This window comes from Rhinolophus sinicus, chromosome 4 (assembly GCF_057876585.1).
Source record: "Rhinolophus sinicus isolate RSI-liver-muscle chromosome 4, RSI-T2T, whole genome shotgun sequence".
In the NCBI taxonomy this organism is placed as follows: Eukaryota; Metazoa; Chordata; class Mammalia; order Chiroptera; family Rhinolophidae; genus Rhinolophus; species Rhinolophus sinicus.
Window position 1 is genome coordinate 78,221,146 of NC_142504.1, and position 23,740 is coordinate 78,244,885.

The following is a 23,740-nucleotide window of genomic DNA, read 5'->3' on the forward strand; positions in this document are numbered from 1 at the left end:
AATGAGGAAGAGGAAATTTTCATTGAGGCCAATAATGGGTATATAAAATTGGACGAATGGAAAAATGAAATTCATTATAAAAGTTACTTCATAGGCATGGAAGATTTTCAGGACATTTAGTCAGTGCAATTGTGTAGTAATTCATATGTATCCTTCTATATTATGAAACTACTTTCTCTAAAATTATTTTATTGAGCACCTATTATCAACTTTTATTGTCCTAGGAGCTATGAGACCATACAGTAATGAGGAGATATAGCCTCAACCTAAGGAAACTTACTAATAGAACAATAACCATTATTAAATTAAAACCCATTCAGGTAATCAGACCACTGTGGTGGACCACTGAGACCCCTGGATCGCTATCTGCTACTTTCACCTTCCCATATATTTCTCTTTTTCTCCATTTTAGACAAATTACGGATCTTGAAGAGAGTAAAAGCCTTATGGTCCATGTATGAGTCTCTTCACAGTTGTGGTGACATTCCCTCCCTCCTTCCCTCTGCAGATAGGCAGTGATGCCAGGATTGCCGCAGAGTTGTCAAATCATTCGCCACTCAGAAGTCCGGGGTTCTGCTCTTTCCTGAAGTGCTGCATAGTTGACTTTACATTGTGGGCTTTGTTTGGCACACTCGGTGGAACATGTTCTTCCTCTCATACCCTAGAATAGGCAGTAGGCCAGTTTCAGTCTCTGATTCACCAGAATCATAAAACATCACTTTTTACACCAAGCCAGGCAAGCGCTGCTCTGATGTGGCAATAAAAAGCCATGGTACATATAAACAACTCAGTGTTTTTCTGTAGTGATGAGGTCACCAGTTTTCAAAGGAACGTTTTATCCATCGACAGTTTATTATCTTTGTTTATTTTTGAATTTATAAACAACCCAGAAGAAACAATAAAATTTCCCCTGAGATTTGATGATAGCAAAGTTCACCCAGAGGTGCTTGTCTCCAATCTTACAGCACCTGTGTGAGTTGATGTGTGTGCTCTGGTGAGTCAGGAGGCAGAACAAAGCAACTGATGTGGATTTTAACTAGCGAGCTTTACCTGGTTATGATCAATTTCGTATGCTTGGCTATTTTATTTTGAAAGTAGGGCCACTATCAAAATAAATAATTGTCCTTTTGGTCATTATTTCCTAGGACTACCTGGTGCTACTCCCCAGGGACTACTATGAGGCCTCCTCGCTGCAGCTGCCTGTCACAGAGCCATGTGCCCACGAGGGACCTCCCCAAGCAAAGTTAGTGTGGACAGCAGGTTCATCATGGGGGTCCTCTAATCAGGAGCCTTTGGTGCAAGGATTAGAGATAGGCATCAGGGTCACAATTAGAGCAGGATTCTCTGGGTAATTACTCTCTGTGGCAGTTGACTGTCTTTCGCATAAGAATCACAAAACACTTTGCATACCGTAGCTGGCACTGGAGTGTAACGCCTACCCTCCAGCATGTAGAAATGCTGATGCACGTCCAAGTAATACCCTCAAAGTCGTGCATCCCATGAAAAGAGGAGTTTAAAATAAAATGTGGGTTTGTAGACCTTTGCTTCTTCCATTCCTCATGCTGATGAAAATTTACCACCCAATTTCTATAGGAGGAATACAATAAGAGTTTGTTGAGGGAATGATAAATGAATGGAATGGATAAGAGTCCTTGGGGATGTGCTTTGATGATCTGTGTTTTGTTCTCAGTTGTAACTGTTGTATTTTGTCATTGTTGAAGTTGCTTGCTTTACCAGCATTTGCCAGTGACCCGATTCTCCTGTGCCCTCGCTTGTGAGGCCAGACACTTCCTGCTTGATGGGGCGCCGAGACCCTTGGCAGTGAGGCAGCCCACCCCTGCACACCCAGTCATGGCGGACCTCAGTGGGAGAGAGGTGGGACAGCCTTTTACTTACTGTCAAAGCCATTACTACCATGTTTCCCTGAAAATAAGATTTATATTAATTTTTGCTCCAAAAGATGCATTAGGGCTTATGTTCAGGGGATGTCATCCTGAAAAATCATGCTAGGGCTTATTTTCCGGTTAGGTTTTATTTTCGGGGAAACGGTACCTCCCCAGGTCTGTGTCTGCTCCAAAACCCTTGACCGCAATTGCTTCTCAAACTCAGGGGAACCTGGAAGGATTCTTCAGAAGTGTTCACTGAAGGTGAACTGAGTTCTCTGCTTTAGTTTGGGGCTAGGTGATATACCACACTGAGCCATGGTAATTTTAGTCTTGAAATACTATCTACACATGGCAGAACCATGGGTGACCACAGAAGCCTTTCCTTTTGATCCTCTGGACCTCTAAGGGGGGCATCCTGTTTTACCTGATGCAGGGCAAGCGCTCTCTAAAACACTTCCAGAAACTACACAGCTTACCCTAAAAGGATGCAGTGCTCACTGACTTCATCCCCATAGGCTAGGCAATTTGTAGCAGCTGAATTCCTTGAGCTCAGAATCTGGAACTGCTACACCCCAAGGCTCCTTCCTCATGGCGTGGAGGACAGGTTACTACAGGTATTGGTATTACTTTTCTTCCAGGAGTTCTTTGAGCCTCAAAACAACTTAAGACTATACTACTTTAAGATTTGAGTTAGAAGTACTGTATGTGAACAATAACAATAAGAACACACGATGCAATACCTCAAAATGAAGGCCCTGAAAAAAATCTTCCTCCGCAATATTTCCATTCCTTATCACCTACAACATTTTGTTCTGTACCTTTGAGGAAACTGTTCATTCTATTCTGGGGATTAAATTTGTGGAATTAAAATGTATATGGTATTCATCCTTCCTGAACATTTAGATGTATACGTTTTTGCCAACTACATTCCTAACATTTTCGAGGTAGCAGTTATAGGATATGAAGGATATTTCTTACGTTTAGTTTTCATTTTATTTTTCATTGGAATTTTTATTTTACAAAAAAAGTAAATACTTATAACAAGTAAAGCAATATAGGTATGCATAAAATAAATGAAATGATCTTACTTCATTTTAATTTTAATGGCCCACTGTATCCTTCCCTACCCAGGCTGTATATCTACATACATACATATTGTGTGTGTGTGTGTGTGTGTGTGTGTGTGTGTGTGTGTGTGTGTCCCCAGACAGCAGGAGGTACAGCTGTGAAAGGCTAACCTCCAGGAAGTGATGCTGATGATTCATCAGGAGGTGCCTGGCCTCTGACTTAGCCCAGAGCCACAGCCCTGAGCTACTACTATAGTGGCATGATGCATAAAACTAAGCCCTGGGCTGTCCAGTTGTATTTAACAATCCTTTTTACTGTTTGATTTAAGTGCTCACAGACTTGTGCTGTCTAATACACTAGTCACTAGCCCCATGTAGCTATATACATTTGAATTGATTAAACTTAAGTCAAGCTAAAAACTTAGTTCCTCTGTTTTGTGCACTAGCCACACTTCAAGTGCTCAGTAATTACATCTGCACAGAATATTTTTGCCATCACCAAAAGTTCTATTGGACGTGTAATAGATCATTGTACTAAAATTCAGAGACGGCTGATGTTAGAAGAGGTCTTAGAACTTATTTGATTCCTCTGCCTGTGAAGGAATCTTTTCTACATTATTCTTGTTAGATATTCCTTTAGCCTCTGTTGAATACTTAAATCAATGGATGACTCACCTCTTCTAAAGGTAGCCTATTCCATTTTTAAAGAAACTGTCATTATTAGAAAGTCCTTTTTATATTAAGCCGAACTAGAGTTCATTATAATATCTAACTTTTGGCCAGCATAGCCACCTAGAGCCATGCAGAGTAATTCTTCGTTCACTTTGGAAACTTTGTATAGTGTGGTGGTTAAGGGGATGGTTCTGGAGTGAAACTGTCTGGGTTCCTGAGTCACCAGAAACTAGCAGTGAAGTCTCCCTGGGCCTGAATTTACTAGTATACAAAATGGGGATAAGAATAATAGCCACCTCACGGGTACTCTTAAATAAGGTCATCTATGAGGGGCTCATGTTGGGGTGCCCAGCACAGGTGATCAGGCAGGAACTACTAGCCATATCGCTAGTGTGTGTTCTAGTTGGGACTCTGGGCTGAGAGGAAGAGCAAGCCACAAATCTAGCTCATGTGAAGGGGTGTGCCCCCATTCCCCCCCTCGAAGGAGACAGAGGGTGGACTGCAGGGGCAGGCAACTGAGTGCAGTCAGGTCTCCCAGGCATCTGTGAGGGACGGAGCTGCCTGGTTCTGACAGAGGCCTCCCCCGCTCTCTCTGTGTTTGTTTGTTCAGCTCTCCCTTTCCTGAGTGGCCTCCTTTGCCTACTGATAGTCCTTTGTCTCACACACTGCCGTGAGGCTGCGCTGCTGCCATTTCTTTGTTACCTCCCAGCTCCAGCACTCACTGCCACCTGCGTCTCCCTTCTTTATTCTCTCTGACAAAGAGAATCTGGCCAGAATCTTTTTAAGTCAGACCACCTCTTGTACACCAGGCAAGCCTCTGTCTCTTGTAAACAAATACATAACTAGATTTTTTTTTTATATTTTAATCTGATTATCTCTGTTTTACAACATGACTTTAATCCATTGATAATTTGTGGTGATTGCTTATTTTTATCATCTTATTTAATTTACCAGCTTTTTATTTATCTTAATTTTTTTTTTTCTTTTCTGATTTCTCTTTGAGACAGTTTTTTCTATTTCCCTGCTTGTTTGGTAAGTCTTAATTGTTTTCTGGTCATTTAATGGTTACCCTTAACGTTTTAACATATGTTCTGAAGTATAAATTTTTCAAACAAAGTCTCAAGTTATTCAGTAATTCTGTTCTCTTCTTGTACTTGACGCAGACTTTACAATGCTCATCTCCCCGTTGTAAACCAACCTCCAACTTACTGTTGTCTAGAAATTTTATTTTTACTATTTCTTCCAGATTTTCAAATAGATTGTAAATTCCATCTCAATTCAAATACATCACATGCCCTCCCTCCTTTCATCTCTCCTTCCTTTCCTTTCATCCTTTTTTCCTCTCCTTCATTTCTCCTTGGAGACATCTCTCCTGGAATTCTTCATCTCTTTTTACTCTGGAATGTAGTCTCTAGGCTCAAGGCATAGCCATTTCCTAAAAATTTTGTATCACCACCCCACCATCCTAGAACTCTTTTTTCATCTCCACTGTATTGGATCCTCTTTTTCCTGACTATTGGAACTTCCATTCTTTCTCTTTTTTAAAATTTGCTTTCTCATTTTGGTAGCTATCCTCCAATGGCTTCCTGAGAAAGGCAACAAAAGGAGATACTTCTGTTTTTGTTGTTGTTGTTTGTTTGTTTTAAAGTTTGTTGGCGTAACAATTGTTAGTAAAGTTACGTAGATTTCAGGTGTACAATTCTGTAATACATCATCTATATATCACATTGTGTGTTCACCACCCAGAGTCAGGTACTTCTGTTTGTTTTTTTGAGACCTCGCATATCTGAAAATATCTCTATTCTACTCTCAATCTTGAGTTTTTTACTTTGGTTAGATATAGAATTCTAGTTTAGAAATCATTTCTCTCCATAATTTGATCACATTTCCCCATGGACTTCTAACTTCAAGTGTTGCTGCTGTGACATGATTTTCTGATTCCCAATTCTTTGGCTGCCACCTGCTTTTCCTTTCTTAGAGCTTTTGGGATTGTCTCTCTTTTTAAATTTTTACTAGGAACAGTGTGTTTCTCCAGGACCCATCAGCTCCAAGTCAAGTCATTGTTTTCACTCTAGTTGTGGAGGGCACAGCTCACTGGCCCATGTGGGAATCAAACCAGCGACGTTGGTGTTATGAGCACTGTGCTCTAACCAACTGAGCTAACCAGGCGCCCGGATCATCTCTTTATGTCTTATTTTCCGAAATTTCACAAGGATGTGCCTTCATGTAGGTAGTGTTTCAGCCAAGGTGCTGGGCTCTCAGTAGACCCTTTTAGCCTAGAAACTTCTGTTCATCATTCTGGGAATCTTTCTTCAGTTACTTCTTTGATAGTTAATTTTTTAATCTTTAACCCATCTTTCCAATCTCTTTATCTTGTTTTATGCTTTGGGAGAGCTCCTCAATTTTTTTTTTTCTAGTCCCCAACCCAACCCTGCATACACACACAGACACTTAGGTTTCAGCTTTCTCTGGTCTAATTAGTTTACATCCATTTGCTTTTCAGCTTTCAAAATTTCATTGATTTCTCTAGTCTGTTCTTTTCCTCTTTCCTATTCTCTTTTTTTCTTTGTGGGTTTATGATTTTAAAAAACCGACTCATTTATGTGGAGTTCTGCGAGGGAATATTAATAAATATATGCGTTTAATCTGTTATGTTTAAACCAGTAAATCCTAGGATGGATTTTTCTTGAATATCTCCACCTCTCTCCATTTATCTTTCCAATACACCACCATCTTGTCCACTACACCATCACCTTTTTATAAGGCTCTCTGCAGTATTCTCCTAATTAGCTCACCCACATCTGCTCTCATCCACTGCATCTCCCAATCCATTCTTCGTACTATAGGCAGCATACTTATTTTGATACAAATATCTAATCATCACTGATCCTCTCACCCCACGCTCACACATACACAAGTGGAACATTACAGTAACATCTTATTGCTCTTAGGATAGACACAAAAAATTTAATGACCTATAAGGCTGCCATCTTACCTCCCAATTTGATCATACCTCCTCTTGCTCTCTGTTCCTCACTACTTTGGCCTGCTTCCCATTTCTTGGACTTACATTATATGCTACCCTAGAACATTGTGTGCCATAGAGTAACTTCCTACTGCAGGCTGTTCCCTCTGCCCAAATGCTCTTCTGGCTCTTCTGTCCCCTCGTGACCTGGTTATCCGTTTCTTGTTCATCAGCACTCAACTTCTTCAAGAAGTCCTCCCCTCTCCCTTCATCTACCTGACTAGCTCAGGTACCTCACTTAGCACATCTTCTGAGCATTTGTCGTATGTTAATTTCACACTGTGTTTGTGTAATTATCTAATTATTTGATTAAAGTCTGTCTGAGAGCAGAGACTAGGTTTGTCTTGTTTCCCATTTTGTGCCCATCACCTTGCTGATGGACTGGCATAGAATAGGTGCTTAATAAGTATATGTTCACCAAATCGTTTTGAATCCTTATTTTGACATCAGACATGTTAGTTAGCTTTTGTTAGCAACAGGTTTGATACAACCACTGCTTATGTCTATCCTGAAACACTGATAACTAGATGAGGGTAGTTCTGTGCCATAAAACTGGAAAGATCCCTCCAGGTTGAAATTGGTTTTCTTAAAATTCCCTTTTTAAAAGGTAAATAGTTGCTAACAAACAGTAAAGTTTCTGTTTGCCATTTTTATGTCTTATATCTGAGTTTCTCAAAACCCACTTTGACCATCAACTACAGAGGGTGCCAAAAAAAAATGTATACACATTTTAAGAGAGGAGAAAACTGTGTTAATTGTAATACTCAATATACTGATTTAAAAAAAAGATGAATACAAGTCATGTTTGACTTCTGCAATTATAAGAGGTGCTCAAAGTGGTTCCCATCAGCGTCCAGACAATTCTGATTACGGCGAACTACTGCTTGAGCATAGATAACATCTCTTAAAATGTGTGTACATTTTTTGGCACCCCCGGTATATTCAAACTCTTCCCATAAGACCTCCAAAAATCAACCTACAGGACTCAGAGTGAAAAAAATAAAAGGAATTTCTAATACTGCTATGATAGCACTGGCAGCCAATAATAACTTCTGGGAGAAAAGTCAATACATCATTGGCCTGTGCGTGGGGTGAAGGCAGACGAGCCCTTGTTTGGAGATACCCAGGGGAGAAATGCTTGTAATAACCTCTCCACGTGGGCCAATGGCAGCACCATATTTCACTCTGTAACACAGAGTGGAAAAGTGGTGTGAATAATCCACATTTTTCCCCTGAGGGAAGTCTTTCTACTATTTAAGTGATAGAAAGATCACTGTGGAAAATAGCAGTTGTGTGGTTCAGAGCTATGGAGAAGGAACAGTAAATGTGAATTCCCTGAAGGCAAGGGGAAGGAGGATTTTAATTAAATGTGGTAAAGCTTGCCTGGGCCTGAGTTTATGGGCTGAAGTTGGTTAAACTGCTAAGAACTGTAGTTCTAATATTGGCTCAGGCATTAAATTTGCACATACACTTTGACCCAGAAATTCTACTTCTGGGAATCTTATAAAAATACTAGCCTAATGATATATACATATACATATACATATACATATACATATACATATGCAATATACACATACATACAGATACATACAAATACATACATATATGCATATATACATATATATGGATGATCATATAACATTATATGTTATAGGGAAAATTAGAAACAACCTAAGTGTCCATGAATAGATGATTAGTTAAATAAATTATTTTACATTCATATTATGTAATGATAGGCAGCCACTAGAAAAATGAAGTATATCTGTATGTACTACTATAGACACATGAAATACGTTTGAGTAAAAAAAGCAAGTCATGGCAAAAAGCAATGCTCATAGTTACAATTGTCACTCTTTATATAGTACTTACAAGATATCAAATACAGTTCTAAGAGCTCTTCACGTCTTAGTTCATTTAATCCTCATAATGATTTGAAAAGATGTTATCGTTAACCTCATTTTTACAGAGGGCACTGAGGCATACAGCTCTAGGTCACGCAGCTGGAGGCAGTATGATTCCAGGTTCCAAGTCCTTAACCAATAGGTGATGTCAGGGACAGACATAATTTTTCTGTTAAGGGCTGGACAGTAAATATTTTTGGCTTTATGGGCCATGCAGTCTCTGTCACAGGTACCCAGCTCTGCCATGATGGTGCAAAAGCATCCATGACTGCCTATTATGATCACAATTTTTCTTTTAAAAAACAAGTATATATGTGTGCGTATGTGCGTGTGTGTGCATTTTCAAATGTAGAAAATGGTCTGGAAGTATGAAAAACAAACTGTTATTTGTCATTATCCCAGGAGTAGAGTGTGAGTATCACTTTACATTATTTGCACCCATGTAATTTAAAGTTTCTTTTTAAATTAAAGAACAGTTCAAGAACTTCAAGGCATACTTTTATTCCTCTTATCTTCCATTGGAAATTCCTTTTTTTACTTCAAGTTGTGGAGTGTCTTTTGCCTTGAGAAACAAAGCAAGTATATGGGTAGAAAGAGTAGGAGCCCCTAAATATAGGGTTGCCAGATTTAGAAAATAAAAAGACCAGATTAAATTTGAATTGAAGGTAAACAATCAATAATTATGTGTTGTTTATCTGAATTTCAAATTTAACGAAAGATCCTTTTTTTTTTTAATCTGGCATCCCTACCTATGGGTTCCCATGTCTTACTATGATGACATAGGAAACTACTTCCAGGTGTCCTCTCAGCCCTATCTTCACAGTTGCCTGTGTAAATGCATCCACTACATTTCACGTCTGTCGGCTCGGGCTCTCTGACAGGTGGAGTTGCACCTGCGCCTGCAGGTCCCGCAGGTAGGCCACTATGTGGTTGTGGTCGAGTACTCCGCGGAAGCAGAGCAGCTGTCTGTGGTTGATGTACACGTGGAGAGTTCCGGGTCTGTCCTGGGCAGCCAGGTGAACATCTACAGCTGCAAGTACAGGTAATCAGTGCCGCCCTGGGGATTCCTCTGTCACTGAACAGTCAGGAGGTCAGCTTTGGGAACTTTGGTTCTTACCTGGACTGGAAAGTGTATTCCTTTTTGAGGCTGATGTTGAAAACAAACAGGTGACGGGTGGAGTAAGCCAACATCACCCTCAGTGTGGGTATGGGGTGGCTTCTCTGGGCAGCGTCTTGAATTGTTGCGTTTTCTTGAAAAGCTGTGTGTTCTGCTTACCATTCCGGCTCAGATTCACATGAAGCAGCACAACATTTATACGTATTTTATTCTCTGCCACCCCTGTGTGGTGCAATGAACTCGGTGCTCTCCCCTCAGACACTGTGCAGAGTACCTGAGTGTGTGGCACAGGGGAAGAGTCTTGTTCTATATCATACCTGCCTTCCCAGCATGCCTTTCAGAGATAGGATAATTAATGTTTGATGATTGTCAGGGGAAAAATAATTTGACAAAGGATTCTAAAATTTCACCTGATGAAGTTCGTCTCTTCCAAGAGCTCTGATAGGGATTTATTAAAAATTATTTTCTTTGCATAACATTTCAAAATATATGCAAATGTTCAGAGTATGCTTTAATTAAAGAAGCAGTGCAAAGGGTGTTTCCACATGAAAGTAATTGTATAATAAATTGCACTAGAAGTCAGTCTCTTGAGGTGGCAGATGAAGAAAGGCAATAAACCCATTCAGTTCTTGGCCAAGGACTTGAACATTTTGTTACCTCTCCTTTCATGTTGCTTTTTGTCAAACACAAGATGACCTCAAGTAGTTGGACATTTTCCCTGTTTTGCAAATAAAAGAACTTATGAAAAGAGTTACTTGTAGTAGCTTAGAATGGAAACTTTTATGAAACTTGATGAAATGGTTATTGAATTAACATCACGCTCTCAGCAACCCTAAAAAGGAACTGTGAAGGCTTCTTTTAAAAATCATTTTATAAAAAAAGTAATCTGCCCCTTTCTCTGGGTTGATGATAAAAACAACAAAGAATATAATTGTGTTTGAATTTTTAATAGGAGCATGACATAGACCAAAAAATTTCTGTCATTATCTGAAAATATTAGTTTCATTTATAGGTGACATCAGCAACCACTGGAATGTATACTCCCAGTTGGGTGGGTCAGCTCTCCTTCTGAATCCTGGAGACTGTTGGCCGCAGGGCCTGGGGCAAGCCTCCTCCACACCCTGGAATGTCCAAGTCCACCCTCTAGCTCAGCTTTCAAGTGCCTTCACCTTCCTCATCACATGGCTTGGTCCCTACTCCACAGGATACAAAATGGAGATGACTAAGAGGACACGAGGAAGCATTCAAAATGACCCTCGTAACTCTCTGAGTCATCTCAGAAGAGGCTGAGAATATCTATGCCAAGGAGAGGAGGGATCTCACAACCAAAGAAAGAAAGGACACCTTCTAGGATTCCATAAGCATTGTTTCGTGACCTTTGTCTGAGCACAAAACAATGTGGGAAGAACTGCACAATAATCGGCAGATTATTTTGGCTGTGGACACGACATCACCAATGTTCTCCACTGCCCGTCTCCACGATTAGAATTCCAAGGAAGTATTGTATTAGACTAGGAATCACTTGTATTGCACGTATTAACCACTCCCAGGAAGGTCCCATGATATTTTTTCACTTCTCTGAAATATTTCCTTTTTCTCTCCTTTGCCTGGACAAGTGAAAATGAACAGGCTACATATACTGGAGTCCAAAAATGTACAATTGGAAAATACTTGACTCATAAAAACCTATTTCAAATAATAGGCCCTTTCAACATTGCAACATCTGCTGAGGTTTGAACCTTTACTAGCATTTCTCAAGTGAGTTCTACGTTGTTAAAAAACAAAACAAAACAAAACCCCCAAAAAACAATTTGCGAGCAGAAAAGTAGTGGTGCTAGTGGGAATACCATTTTGAAAATAGTGCTGTGATAAATTCGATCTGCCCTCTGTAAGAGAGATGATCATTAATGATTAAATCAGTCCAGTTATTGCTATTAGTCTAATCTTACTAAGAATTTGATAGAGGATAAGGATCAAACTACATCTAAGTGAATCACTCAATGGTTTAACTTCCAGGATTATGCTTGAATCCAAAAGGAATGAATGCATTTTAGTTGACAAACATACTCACCCCCCCACAACATACACATAAAAGAAAAGAAAATGACTGTTTACTGAGTTTCTAATATATGCCACAAACTGTGTTTAGCTCTTTACGTACTATCTCATTTTAATCTTCACCCCAAAAGTCATTGCATAAATTATTTCAAGTATTTCCCAGAGATGGTCATTTTGCTTTAGTATGTCCCTCATTTCAAATTATATTTACAGGCAGAAAAGTTGCTACAGAGTATGAAGTCAGAAACATTCCTCAAAAAAGACTTCCTTTATGGGTTTTATCATTAAAGTGTACTCTTTGGTTCAATACTGTGAACTTTTTAATGTTTCTGAACTCTACATTTCATCTAATGGGATGGAGGGAAAGAGCACCATTGGTAGAAATGAGGGAGGAAGGATGAGGAAGAACAGACTGGGCTTCCAAAGGCAAACTCTGGGTTTCTTATGACGTTGTGTAAGACCAGCCATCCTTACCGATATGGCGTGGAATGGTGGTTGTGAGGCCAATGGGCAACTTGAATCGCCAACAGTACCGAGGATCTTGGTAAATTTCTAAGTAGGCTGTGTCTTAAAGACCAGACACTACCGACCCTGGGGCTCTTTCTCTCGGTGACTAAACCAAGTACTCATTCCATAAAACCAGTGGAAAAGGTAAGCACGGCCTTTCGCCCTGAGAAGTACGGTTCAGGCCACAGTGGGGAGGTTCTTTCCCTATAGTCGTCATGGGCTGCATGCCTCTTAAACTCATCGTGCAGGAAAATGAATTCCTTGTTAGCCACCGGGTTATAAACAGGAGAAACTGACGACCAGTCAGCCACCTCAAGGAAGGCACAAAGTGAGGCAGACCAGGGAGTCAGCCTAAGAAATCTGTTTCCTTTTTCAGCGTCCTCTGCCGGAGTGTTGTGACTGATGGTAGGAGTCGCGTTGCAGTGTATGAGCTATTAGCAGATGCAGACATTCGGCTCAAAGCACGTACAGCACGATTCCTTCTGGTATGCTTCTGTTTTGCCCATTGGATTTTAGGGGCATTTTGTTGATATGTATGTTTTTTTTAAAGCTTATTAAAATGTTGGCTGGGTTTGCATTACATCTATAAAATTAACCTGTGAAGAATGTCCAGTTTTAGGATGTTTATTCTTCCCATCTAGAAATCTGTCTTGCCTCTTCATTTGTTTGAGCCATTTTTATAACACCTAACAAAGTTCAATCATCAAATTCAAGCACATCTCACAAACCTTACTTTATGAATTTTTATTCATTGTTACTATTATGAATGAAATATGGTTTGTCATTATATTTCCTAGTTTGCTACGATTATTTGTATAGAGAAATGCCATGAGTCATTGTGTATAATCTTTTTGATTTTACTATTTTATTGTATTTATTTAGCATTTTGGCAAATTTCTTCAGAATTTTAAAGGTTGTAATACCTGGTTTGTTTGTTTTTTTCCAGAATATTCTCACTCTTTTTCAAAAAGAGCATTATTCAGTTAAATAGATATATACTATTAAGAGTGAAAATGCCAAGTTTGGCAGATTAAATGCGCTTCATACCCACCCTTTTTTTTTCTTTTTTTTTAATTTATAACATACCCACCCTTTTAATAACACAATTTGAATTTTGAGAATTGTGACAAACAGAGGCAGTGGGATCTGGGACAGGAAGTGGTGGCCAGATTTAGTAGAAGATTAACTATGAAGCTACTTTCTGTCACTGCTAATATTAATCATGCATCACATCCTGGAAAATGCCAGGCCATCCTGTTCTAACATGTTTTTAATATTTGTATTTGAAAGTATTAAAACCTTTGAGCTTTCTCTTAAGAAGTACCTGGAATTCAATTTTTAAAAATTATTCTATAAAGTATATAATAATTTAAGACTTTCTTTTTAAAATTAAGATTACATTTAAACATAACAATCCAACTAAATCTTAATCTCCTCATCTTTCGAAATTATAATGGGACCCAAAGCTCCATCTTTTATTTTAAGCATAAGTTTACCCTTTCTGAAGTAATCAAACATCATTCAGATTCAAGGCTGATTGACTATAAATTCTGTGAGAGCTGGACTGCTATCTAGCTTGGGTTTGGAGGATCCCCCAGTCTCAGTGCCTGGCATATAGTAGGTGTTCAATAAAAATTGTTGTTGTTGACACTGAATAAATTTATGAACAAGCTGGTAATACAGTTTTGATTTAAAATGAAATACACTAATAATAACTGAATTTCTTGTGCAACTCAAAAGCTAGCTCAGGAGCCAGTTCCTTCAACAAAGTCCAAATGTGCCTGAGATACAAGTCACCCTCTGTTAAGAAGGATTGTTTGTACCAGGAGCAGCCCTCAGTTTGAATAGCGGGATCCCTGGCTGCCTCCTACCCCCGCCACCACTCTCTGCCAAGGAGTCTGAAGAGCCAGCTTCAACCCAGGGCAGGAAAGAAAAAAGGCATCAAAAGTCACTGAAAAAGAGTTGTTTTCAAACTTTCAAATGATTTTATTTACATAATTATTCTAAGAGCAGTTTAGTCACTGACCCTGAATAACAGCAAAAAAGGATTTGTTGCACATAATAATGCCATACAGAATGCTATTCTGCAATTGTTACTACTTTAAAATAACAATTATAATTTTTCTGGATGAATTTTTAATAGCTTTTTTAAAGAGTGTGTTTGACCATACCACTGATTTTGCCGATAATTGCAATATACCTTTTTGCATTGTATTTGCTCAACAGCATCAAGTTTGTATCATACCCATTGAAGAATTCTCAACTGAATATTTGAAACCTCAAGTCAAATGCATTGCCAGTTATGGGCCATTTGTTAATCCAAGGTAATGTGTTTTCTTCCTTTCTCCCTTATTTATCCTCTGAGTGATACTGTAACGCTATAAGGCTGCAACTTTATACTTCACCTCAGAAGTGATCATAGGTCAAGGTGCTAAAGACTGGTGATGAATTTAAAAAAAAAAAAGACAGCTAAATCATTTACCCCAACAGTCTTTCCAGAATTTCATATCAGGAAGCCCACACAGTAGCAACTGGGGGGAAATGGTTAAGCCTAGCTCTGAGGGGCAGTTACTCTGAGTTCTATTCTGAACCCTTGCAAAGACTCACTTTGTTACAGTCCTTGAATCCCTCTGTGTCTGACTCTCTTCATTTAAATAACCATGAAGATAATGACCCACCTCACAACTATGTTACAAGAATTAGCTAACCAAGGCTTATTGGGGTTTTGAATAGGGTTGTTTTAATGTGGATTCAAAAATAATTTATAGACGTAGTCATAAAATCTGTGCACATGGCTAGGACTATGAAAATTACCAAGGCAATGAAATCTGGCTCTGCCTATATAAATGACATGTATTTGTTTCTTTGTCTTTATACAGTTTTATGTGAACATTTATATTTAGAGGTGAATAATGTTTCATTGCATTGATCTCATTTAACAATTTTATTTCTAGAAAGGGAGGTTTCAGTAAGTTTCTATATTGTTTGCTTTCCTTCAAAATTAAGATTTTCTCTCTGTTTTGGCTCTTTGTATTGAGCGGGTGGCTAGAATACATTTGACAAGTCCATGGCACTGAGTCTTTTTATAAAGATCTCCACAGTCCTGTGGTTCCTTGGAGACTGGGTCCTCTTGATGCTCACACGGTCTTATGATCAGAGTCTATATCTTCACCAATGGACAGTTCTCCCTTTTATGGTTATTTTTTAAATAAGATTTTTATTTATTTTTATTTTATTTTTAATTTTCAATTACACTTGGCATTCAGTATTATTTTACATTAGTTTCAGGTGTACAGCATAGTGGTTAGACATTTTTATAATTTATGAAGTGATCTTCCCCAATTAGTCTAGTACCCACCCAGCACTATACCTAGTTATTACAATGTTATTGACTATATTCCTTATGCTGTACATTACATTCCTGTGACTATTTCGTAACTATCAACCTGTACTTCTTCATCCCTTCACCTTTTCACCCATCCCCCAAACCTCCTCGCATTTGGCAACCGGAGTTTGTTTCTGTTTTGTTTGTTGATTTATTTTGTCCTTTAGATCCCACATGTAAGTGAGATCCTGTGGTATTTGTCTTTTTCAGTCTGATTTATTTCATGTAACGTAATACCCCCTAGAACCATTCATGTTGTTGCAAATGGTAAGATTTCATTCTTTTTTTGTGGCCGAGTAATGTTCTGCATCTTCCATATATACTACATGTACTTTATCCAATCATCTACGTGTTGACGGGCCCTTGGGTTGCTTCCATGTCTTGGCTATTTTAAACAGCTAAGTGAACATAGGGGTGCATATATCTTTTCAAATCAGTTTCTTTTTCTTCAGATAAATACCTAGAAGGGAATTTCTGGGTCATAAGGTACTTCTATTTTCAATTTTAAAGAAAACTCCAAACCATTTTTCATATTGGCTGCACTAATTTGCAATCCCACCATCAATGCACAAGGTTTCCCTTTTCTCCACATCCTCACTAGGACTTGTTTGTTTATTTTTTGATGAAAAAATAAACATTCTGACAGGTGTGAGGTGATATTTCACTTGGTTTTAATTTGCATTTCTCTGATGATTGGTGAGCTTGAGCAACTTTTCATATGTCTGTTGGCCATCTATATGTCCTCTAGAGAAATGTCTGTTCAGGTCCTTTGCCCATTTTTAAATTGGATTGTTAGTTTTTTTTGGTGTTGAGTTGTGTGAGTGATTTATAAATTTTGGATATTAGCCCATTATCAGGTGTGTCATTGGCGAATATTCAGTAGGATGCCTTTTCATTTTGTTGATGGTTTCCTTTGCGGTGAAAAACCTTTTTAGTTTAAGGTAGTACCATTTATTTGTTTCTTTTGTTTCCCTTGCCCAACGAGATATATCCAAAAAAAATATTACTAAGAGCAATGTCAGACAGTTTACTCTCTATGTTTTCTTCTAGCAGTTTTATGGTTTCGAAACTTGCATTTAAATATTTAATCCACTTTGAGTTTATTCTTGTATATGGTATAAGAAGGGGGTCCAGTTTCATTTTCTTGCATGTATCTGTCCAATTTTCCCAACACCATTTATTGAATAGACTGTCTTTACCCCATTGTATATTCTTGCCTTCTTTGTCATAGATTAATTGACTATATATGCATGGATTTATTTGTGGGCTCTCTATTCTCTTCCATTTATTTGTGTCTGGTTTTATGCCAGCACCATGCTGTTTTGATTATTATAGCCTTTTGGTATAGTTGGATATCAGGTAGCATGATACCACTAATTTTGTTCTTCTTTCTCAAGGTGGTTGTGGCTATTTGGGGTCTTTTGTGATTCCATACACATTTTAAGATTATTTGTTCTAGATTTGTGAAAAATGCCACTAGTGCTTTGATAGGGGTTGCATTGTGTACAGATTGCTTTGGATAGTATGGACATTTTTATAATGTTAATTCTTCCTATCCATGAGCATGATATATGCTTCCATTTATTTGTTCTTCTATTTTATTCTTTAGTGTGTTATAGTTTTCTGAGTACAGGTCTTTTACCTCTTTCGTTAAATTTATTCCTAGATATTTAATTTTATGGTGATGAAATTGTAAATGGGGTTGTTTTCTTAATTTCTCTTTCTGATAGTTTGTTATTGATGTATAAAAATGCAACCAATTTCTGAATGTTAATTTTGTATCCTGCTACGTACTGAATTCATTTATCAGTTCTAATAGTTTTTTGGTGGAATCTTTAGGGTTCTCTCTATGGTATCATGTCATGTGCAAATAATGACAGTTTTACTTCTTCCTTTTCAATTTGGATGCTTTTTATTTATTTTTCTTGTCTGATTACTGTGTCTAGGACTTCCAATACATGTTGAATAAAGTGGAGAAAGTGGGCAACCTTATCTTGTTCCTGATCTTAAGGAGAACACTTTTAGCTTTGCCCATTGGTTATGATGTTAGCTGTGGGTTTGTCATATTTGGCCTTTATTATGCTGATGTATGTTCCCTCAATTTTCGAGAGTTTTTATCATACATGGATGCTGGATTTTGTCAAATGCTTTTTCTGCATCTATGGACATGATCATATGATTTTTATCTTTCATTTTGTTTTGGTAATATATTATGTTAATTGATTTGTGGGTTTTGAGACTTGTGTGCCAGGGATGAATCCCACTTGATCATGGTGTATGGTCTTTTTAATGCATTGCTGAATTCTGTTTGCTAATACTTTGTTGAGGATATTTGCATCTATATTCATCAGGAATATTGACCTATAATTTTCTTCTTTTGTAATGTCTTTGTCTGGTTTTGGGATCAGGGTAATGGTGACCTTGTAGAATGAGCTTGGCAGCCTTCAGTCCTCTTGAATTTTCTGAAATAGTTTGAGAAGGATAGGTTTTAATTCTTCTTTGAATATTTGGTAAAATTCACCTATGAAGCCATCTGGTCTAGAACTTTTGTTTGTTTGGAGTTTTTTGATTAGTGATTTGATTTCATTTGTAGTTATCAGTCTGTTCAGATTTTCTGTTTATTCTTGAGTCAGTCTTGGAAGATTGTATGTTTCTAGGAATTTATCCGTTTTCTCCAGATTGTCCAATTTATTGGCATATAATTGTTCGTAATTTTTCTCATAATCCTTTGTATTTCTGTGGTGTCACTTGTCACTTCTCCTCTTTAATTTCTGATTTTATTTATTTGGATTTTCTCTTTTATTCTTGATGAGTCTGATTAAAGGTTTCTCAATTTTGTTTATATTTTTAAAGAACCAGCTCTTAGTTTTATTGATCTTTTGTATTATTTTTTTAGACTCTATTTTGTTTATTTCTTCTCTAATCTTTATATTTCTTTCCTTCTGTTCACTTTGGGCTTTGTTTGCTGTTCTTTTCCTAGTTCCTTTAGGTGTAAGGTTAAGATTGTTTATTTGAGAGTTTCCTTGTTTCTTGAGGTAGACCTGTATTGCTATGAATTAATTTCCCTCTTAGGATTGCCTTCACTGTTTGCCATAGATTTTAGGTTGTTGTGTTTTCATTTTCATTTGTCTCAAGGTATCTTTTAATTTCTTCCTTGATGTCATCATTAGCCCATTAATTTTTTAGTAATATGTTATTTGGTCTCCATGTGTTAGTGTGTTTTTCAGTTTTCTTTTTTTTTTCTTCTTGTAATTGATTCCTAGTTTCATACCACTGTGGTGAGAGAATATGATTTCAGTCTTCTTAACTTTATTGAGACTTGTTTTATGGCCTAACATGTAGTCTATCTTGGAAAATGTTCCCTGTGGGCTTGAAAAGAATGTACTCTCCTGCTTTGTTTGAAATGCTCTAAAAATATCAATTAAATCCATCTGGTCTAATACATCATTTAAGGTCACTGTTTCCTTGTTGGTTTTCTGTCTGGAAGAGCTGTCCATTGGTGTCAATGGGGTGTGAAAGTCCCCTAATATGACTGTATTACTGTTAGTATCTCCCTTTGTGTTGGTTAGTATTTCCTCTATGTATTTAGGTGCTCCTATGTTGGGTGCATAACTATTTACAAGGGTTATATCCTCATGTTGGATTGACCCCTTTATTGTTATGAAACATCCTTATTTTTTTCTTATTAAAGTCTTTGCTTTCAAGTTAATTTTTTCTGATATAAGTATTGCTACCCCAGCTTTTTTTTTCTTTTCCATTTGCATGAAATATCTTCTTCAATCCCTTTACTTACAGTCTGTGTGTCTTTTGATCTGAAGTAGGTCTCTTGTAAAGAGGCTATGTATGGATATTGGTTTTTTATTCATTCATCTATAATATTTCTTTGGATTAGAGCTTTTAATCCATTTACACTTAAAGTGATTATTGATAGGTACATAGTTATTGCCATTTTACTATTTATATTTTTTGTGTTTTTTCTTTCTTCTTCTTAAAGAAGTCACTTTAACATTTCTTGTAATACTGGTTTGGTGGTGATAAATTCCTTTAGCTTTTTCTTGTCTAGAAAGCTCTTTATCTCTCTTTCAATTTTCAATGATAGCCTTGCTGGGTAGAGTAGTCTTGGTTGTAAGTCCTTGCTTTTCATCACTTTGAATATTTCATGCCAATCCCTTCTGGCCTGCAAAGTCTATGTTGAGAAATCAGCTGACAATCTCTCTCGGGAGCTTCCTTGTAACTAGTTGCCTTTCCCTTGTTGCTTTTAAGTTTCTGTCTTTGTCTTTAACCTTTGGCATTTTAATTATGTGTTGCGGTCTGGGTCATCTTCTTTGGGGACTCTCTGAGCTTCCTGGACTTGTATGTCAATTTCCTTTGCCAGGTTAAAGAAGCTTTCTGACATTATTTATTCAAATATATTCTTAATCCCTTGTTTTCTCACGTCTCTTGGTACCCCTATGATGTGAATGTTGTTACACTTGATGTTACCCCAGAGATCCCTTAAACTAACCTCGTTTTTGAAAATTCTTTTTTCTTTTTGCTCTTCTGTTTGGGTGTTTTCTGCTACTTTGGCTTCCAAATCGCTTGTTTGATCTTCTGCTTCATCTAATCTGCTATTGATTCCTTCTAGTGTATTCTTCATTTCACTTATTGTAGTTCATTTCTGACTAGTTCTCCTTTATGATTTCTATGTCATTTTTTATGCTTACTATCTATTCGTTGAAGTTCTCACTAAGTTCCTTATGCATCCTTATAACCAGTGTTTTGAACTCTGTATCTGGTAGATTGCTTGCCTCCATTTTGTGTAGTTCTTTTTCTGGAGTTGCTTCCTATTTTTTAATTAGGGACATATTTAGTTGTTTCCTCATTTTGGCTTCCTCTCTGTGTTTGTTTCTATGTATTAGGTAGATATGCTACATCTCCTGGTCTTGGCAGGGTGGCCTTATGTAGTAGGTATCCTGTGGGGCCCACTGGTGCAGTCTCCCTGGTTTCCTAAGCTTGATGCTTCCTGAATGTCCCTTGCATGGATTGTGTGTGCCCTCTTATTGTAGTTGAGCATTGATTGCTGTTGGCACATCAGTTGGAGGGATTGATCCTCAGGCTTACCGGCTGTGATGATTGGCCACAACCACAGCATATGGGCTACTGTGTAGGGGCTGACCCCATGGATTGGGATTTGTCCCTGTAGGCTCTGACCCCTGTCAAGACCACCCCTTTGGGTATGCTGTTTGTGTGGCTAATTGAGTAGTGCTCTGGAATGGTCTGAAGTTGACTCCCAGATGTGTTGTTTCTGGGGCCTCTTGGAAGGGGCTCCCTTGCAGGCCAAGGTCAGCCTCTGCCTGTGACCAGCCCAAGGTTATCTGATAGGAGCTGCAAAGCAATCTGTGGTTGGTTGCTGCCTGTGCTGGACCTGAAGGGGTGTGGGAGAGGCCACGCTGTGACTAAGGCCAGCTGCCATGCGTACCCTGCCTGGGGCAGCTTAGTAGAAGACATAGGGCATACTGAGGCCTGACTCTGACTGCTGGCTTAGCCACTGAATAAGTGAAGGGTGGTAAGCCAGCTGGGGGAGATGGCATTTCACAGAGTCACCAGGATGGGGTGAGTGGTGTTCACCAGGTCAGTGGAGATTCAGATTTGGCATCAGTGCTGAGACTGGGGCCTCTAAAAAGTCTCAGAGCATATCGAGGCCAGCCACAGCCCACCTGGGGCATACAGACTCCCAAGAGTTGTCCAAGAAAGTCTGCAGTGCAGGCCAATACTGGCTGCCCCCTGAATGTTGAAAAAGCCTCAAGAGGTGCAGGGTTGGGTGGGGCAGGGTCTAAGGAGTCACCAGGATAGGGCAAGTGGTATTTACCAGGTTAGTGCAGTTTCAGATTTAGCATCAGTGCTGATCCTGGGGCCACTCAAAAAGGTCAGAGTACACTGAGGCCAACTACCACCTACCTGGGTCCTGTGGACCCTCAAGAGTTTTCCAAGTAAGTCTGTAGTGTAGGCCAACACAGGCTGCCTGCCGATCACTGACCACCAAAAAATTCCTCCAGCAGTCCATGGGTTGGGTGGGGTGGCGTCCCAGGGAGTCACCAGTATGGAGCCAGTGGATTTCACCAGGCCAATGCAGGTTCAGATTTGGCCGTGTGGAGAGTGGGCTAAACACAGGAAAGATGGCACCCACCTGTAGGCTATAGGGAAGGCAGGCTCAACACAAGAACACTGGAGGCTCTCCCTCCATCTCTTGCTCTGAAGCCACTCAACTCAGCCTACCCTATATGTCTCTGGCATCTCACAAGCTCATCCCTTCACTGGAGCCCAGGGTAAGTTCCTGGGAGTGAGAGAATCTGTGCTGGGCCCTTTAAAAGGAACACCTGGGTTTCCCTTGGCCTTCCATCTTGATCAGATGAACAGAATCCCCACTGATTTTCACAGCCAGATGTTCTGGGGACTCCTCTTCCTGGCCCTGGTGCTCCAGGCTGGGGAGCCCCATGTGGGGCTGGGACGCCTTGCTCTTTAGGGGGAACCTCTGCAACTGAGATATCCCTCCTGATTCTCACATTGGTTTGGGATCAGCCTGTTTCATGTCTCTGCCTCTCCTATCAGTCTCGGTGTGGCTTCTGTATACCCTTAGTTATAGGTCTTCTGTTCAGCTAGTCTTCAGATGGTTCTCCAGGTTGATCTGTAATTTAGTTGTCATTTTAATGTGGTCATGGGACAAGCACAGTGTTTACCTACTCTACCATCTTAACCAGAACTCCACATTTTTAAATATTCTATTTTTCAGGGCCACTTGTGTCTCCCTATCTCCTGAAACTCCTCCAGCAACATTAATTTTGGATGTCCCAAATGGTGGGTCTCCCTATCTACTACCCCAGGATGTTTCACCTTCTGCTGATATTGTTACTGGAGTCACCTTGAAGGCACCACAGGTAGGACTCCCAGAAGTATGCTGTTTCTACATGAGTGGTTCTCAAAGTGTGGCCCTGAACCAACAGCATCTGCATCACCTGGGAACTTGTTAGTGATGCATATTTGCAAGATCTGCTGAATCAGAAACTCTGGAGATGGGGCCCAGGAATCTGTGTCTTAACAAACCCCACAGAGATTCAGATACCCTTAAATTTTGAGACCCACCCTCTGCTCTCAACTGTGGACTCCAGCATGCAGGCATCAGGTTAATCTTTACAACCACCCCATCCTGATGGTCTCTTTCCCTCCTGCATCTGTGTCTACACAGCATTTGGCAACTTCTCATTACCCATCATGTGATACCTCATACCTTCATGGGCTACTGCTATTTAACATTTTTGAGTTTATTACCTTCCCAAGTTGGAATGTGAGTACTTTTAGAATACCTGCTGTGGCTAACAAAATTTTTTGTATCACCAACTTCACCAATGCAATGCATTGCAGGAAGGAAATTCCCAATAAATGCTTATCGATTAATCACCTAGAGCATGAAGATGAAATGTAGTAAGGAAATGCATTTTTTCACTGTAAACTACAAAATCACAAGCCTTAAAATTTGTTCTGATGATATTATGTCCTTATAATACTAGAGCTAGCTTGTGTCCATTCCCATTGAATTGAATTAGGAAATTAACAGATCTGAGCGAGAAAATTTAATAAGATCCTGTATGGGAAAAGCAGACTACGATACCAGAGTGAAATGAATTGAAATCAAGACAATAGAGTTTCAGTCCTGGTTTTGTAGTCAAGTTAGTGTTTGACCTTCATGTTCAGCAAGTTACCTACCTTCCCCGAGTCAGGGTTCTCATCTGAAAGATGAAGATAAACTTTTATTATTGATGTTGTTATTTTTGCAGTTTTTTGAGGGTTTGAAAAGACTTATTACTCATATAGTGAGGCTTTCTGGGGAAAGCAGGGCTCATGCTCAAGCTTGAGCAAAAGGAGAGGTGTGACTCTGCTTTTCACTGTGGTTGGGCAAGGGGGAAGGGGAGGGGAGGAATCCAGGGTGAGGGCTTCCTCTCTCATGGGCTAGAATTTGTGTAGTTTGAACTTTCCACCTGTGCCAAAGGATGAGCACCTGGGCTTTCTTATTGGCTGGGCAGGTGTAGAGTAAAAGACAGTAGGGCTTGGCAACCATCAGTGGTCAAACGTGAAAAATGAAGTC

At 39.0% G+C, this 23,740-nt stretch overlaps 1 protein-coding gene across 1 annotated transcript in view; it reads left to right on the top strand.

The window, feature by feature from the left end:
* The window catches only part of LAMA3 (laminin subunit alpha 3), a 264,040-nt gene that overhangs the window by 140,976 nt on the left and 99,324 nt on the right, over positions 1-23,740 (top strand). The window contains exons 22-27 of the mRNA XM_088797937.1: positions 1,146-1,243; positions 1,722-1,875; positions 9,436-9,596; positions 12,613-12,721; positions 14,463-14,560; positions 22,391-22,535. Of these exons, the coding sequence (XP_088654063.1) occupies positions 1,146-1,243; positions 1,722-1,875; positions 9,436-9,596; positions 12,613-12,721; positions 14,463-14,560; positions 22,391-22,535 (765 nt within the window). The remainder of the gene's footprint in view (positions 1-1,145; positions 1,244-1,721; positions 1,876-9,435; positions 9,597-12,612; positions 12,722-14,462; positions 14,561-22,390; positions 22,536-23,740) is intronic.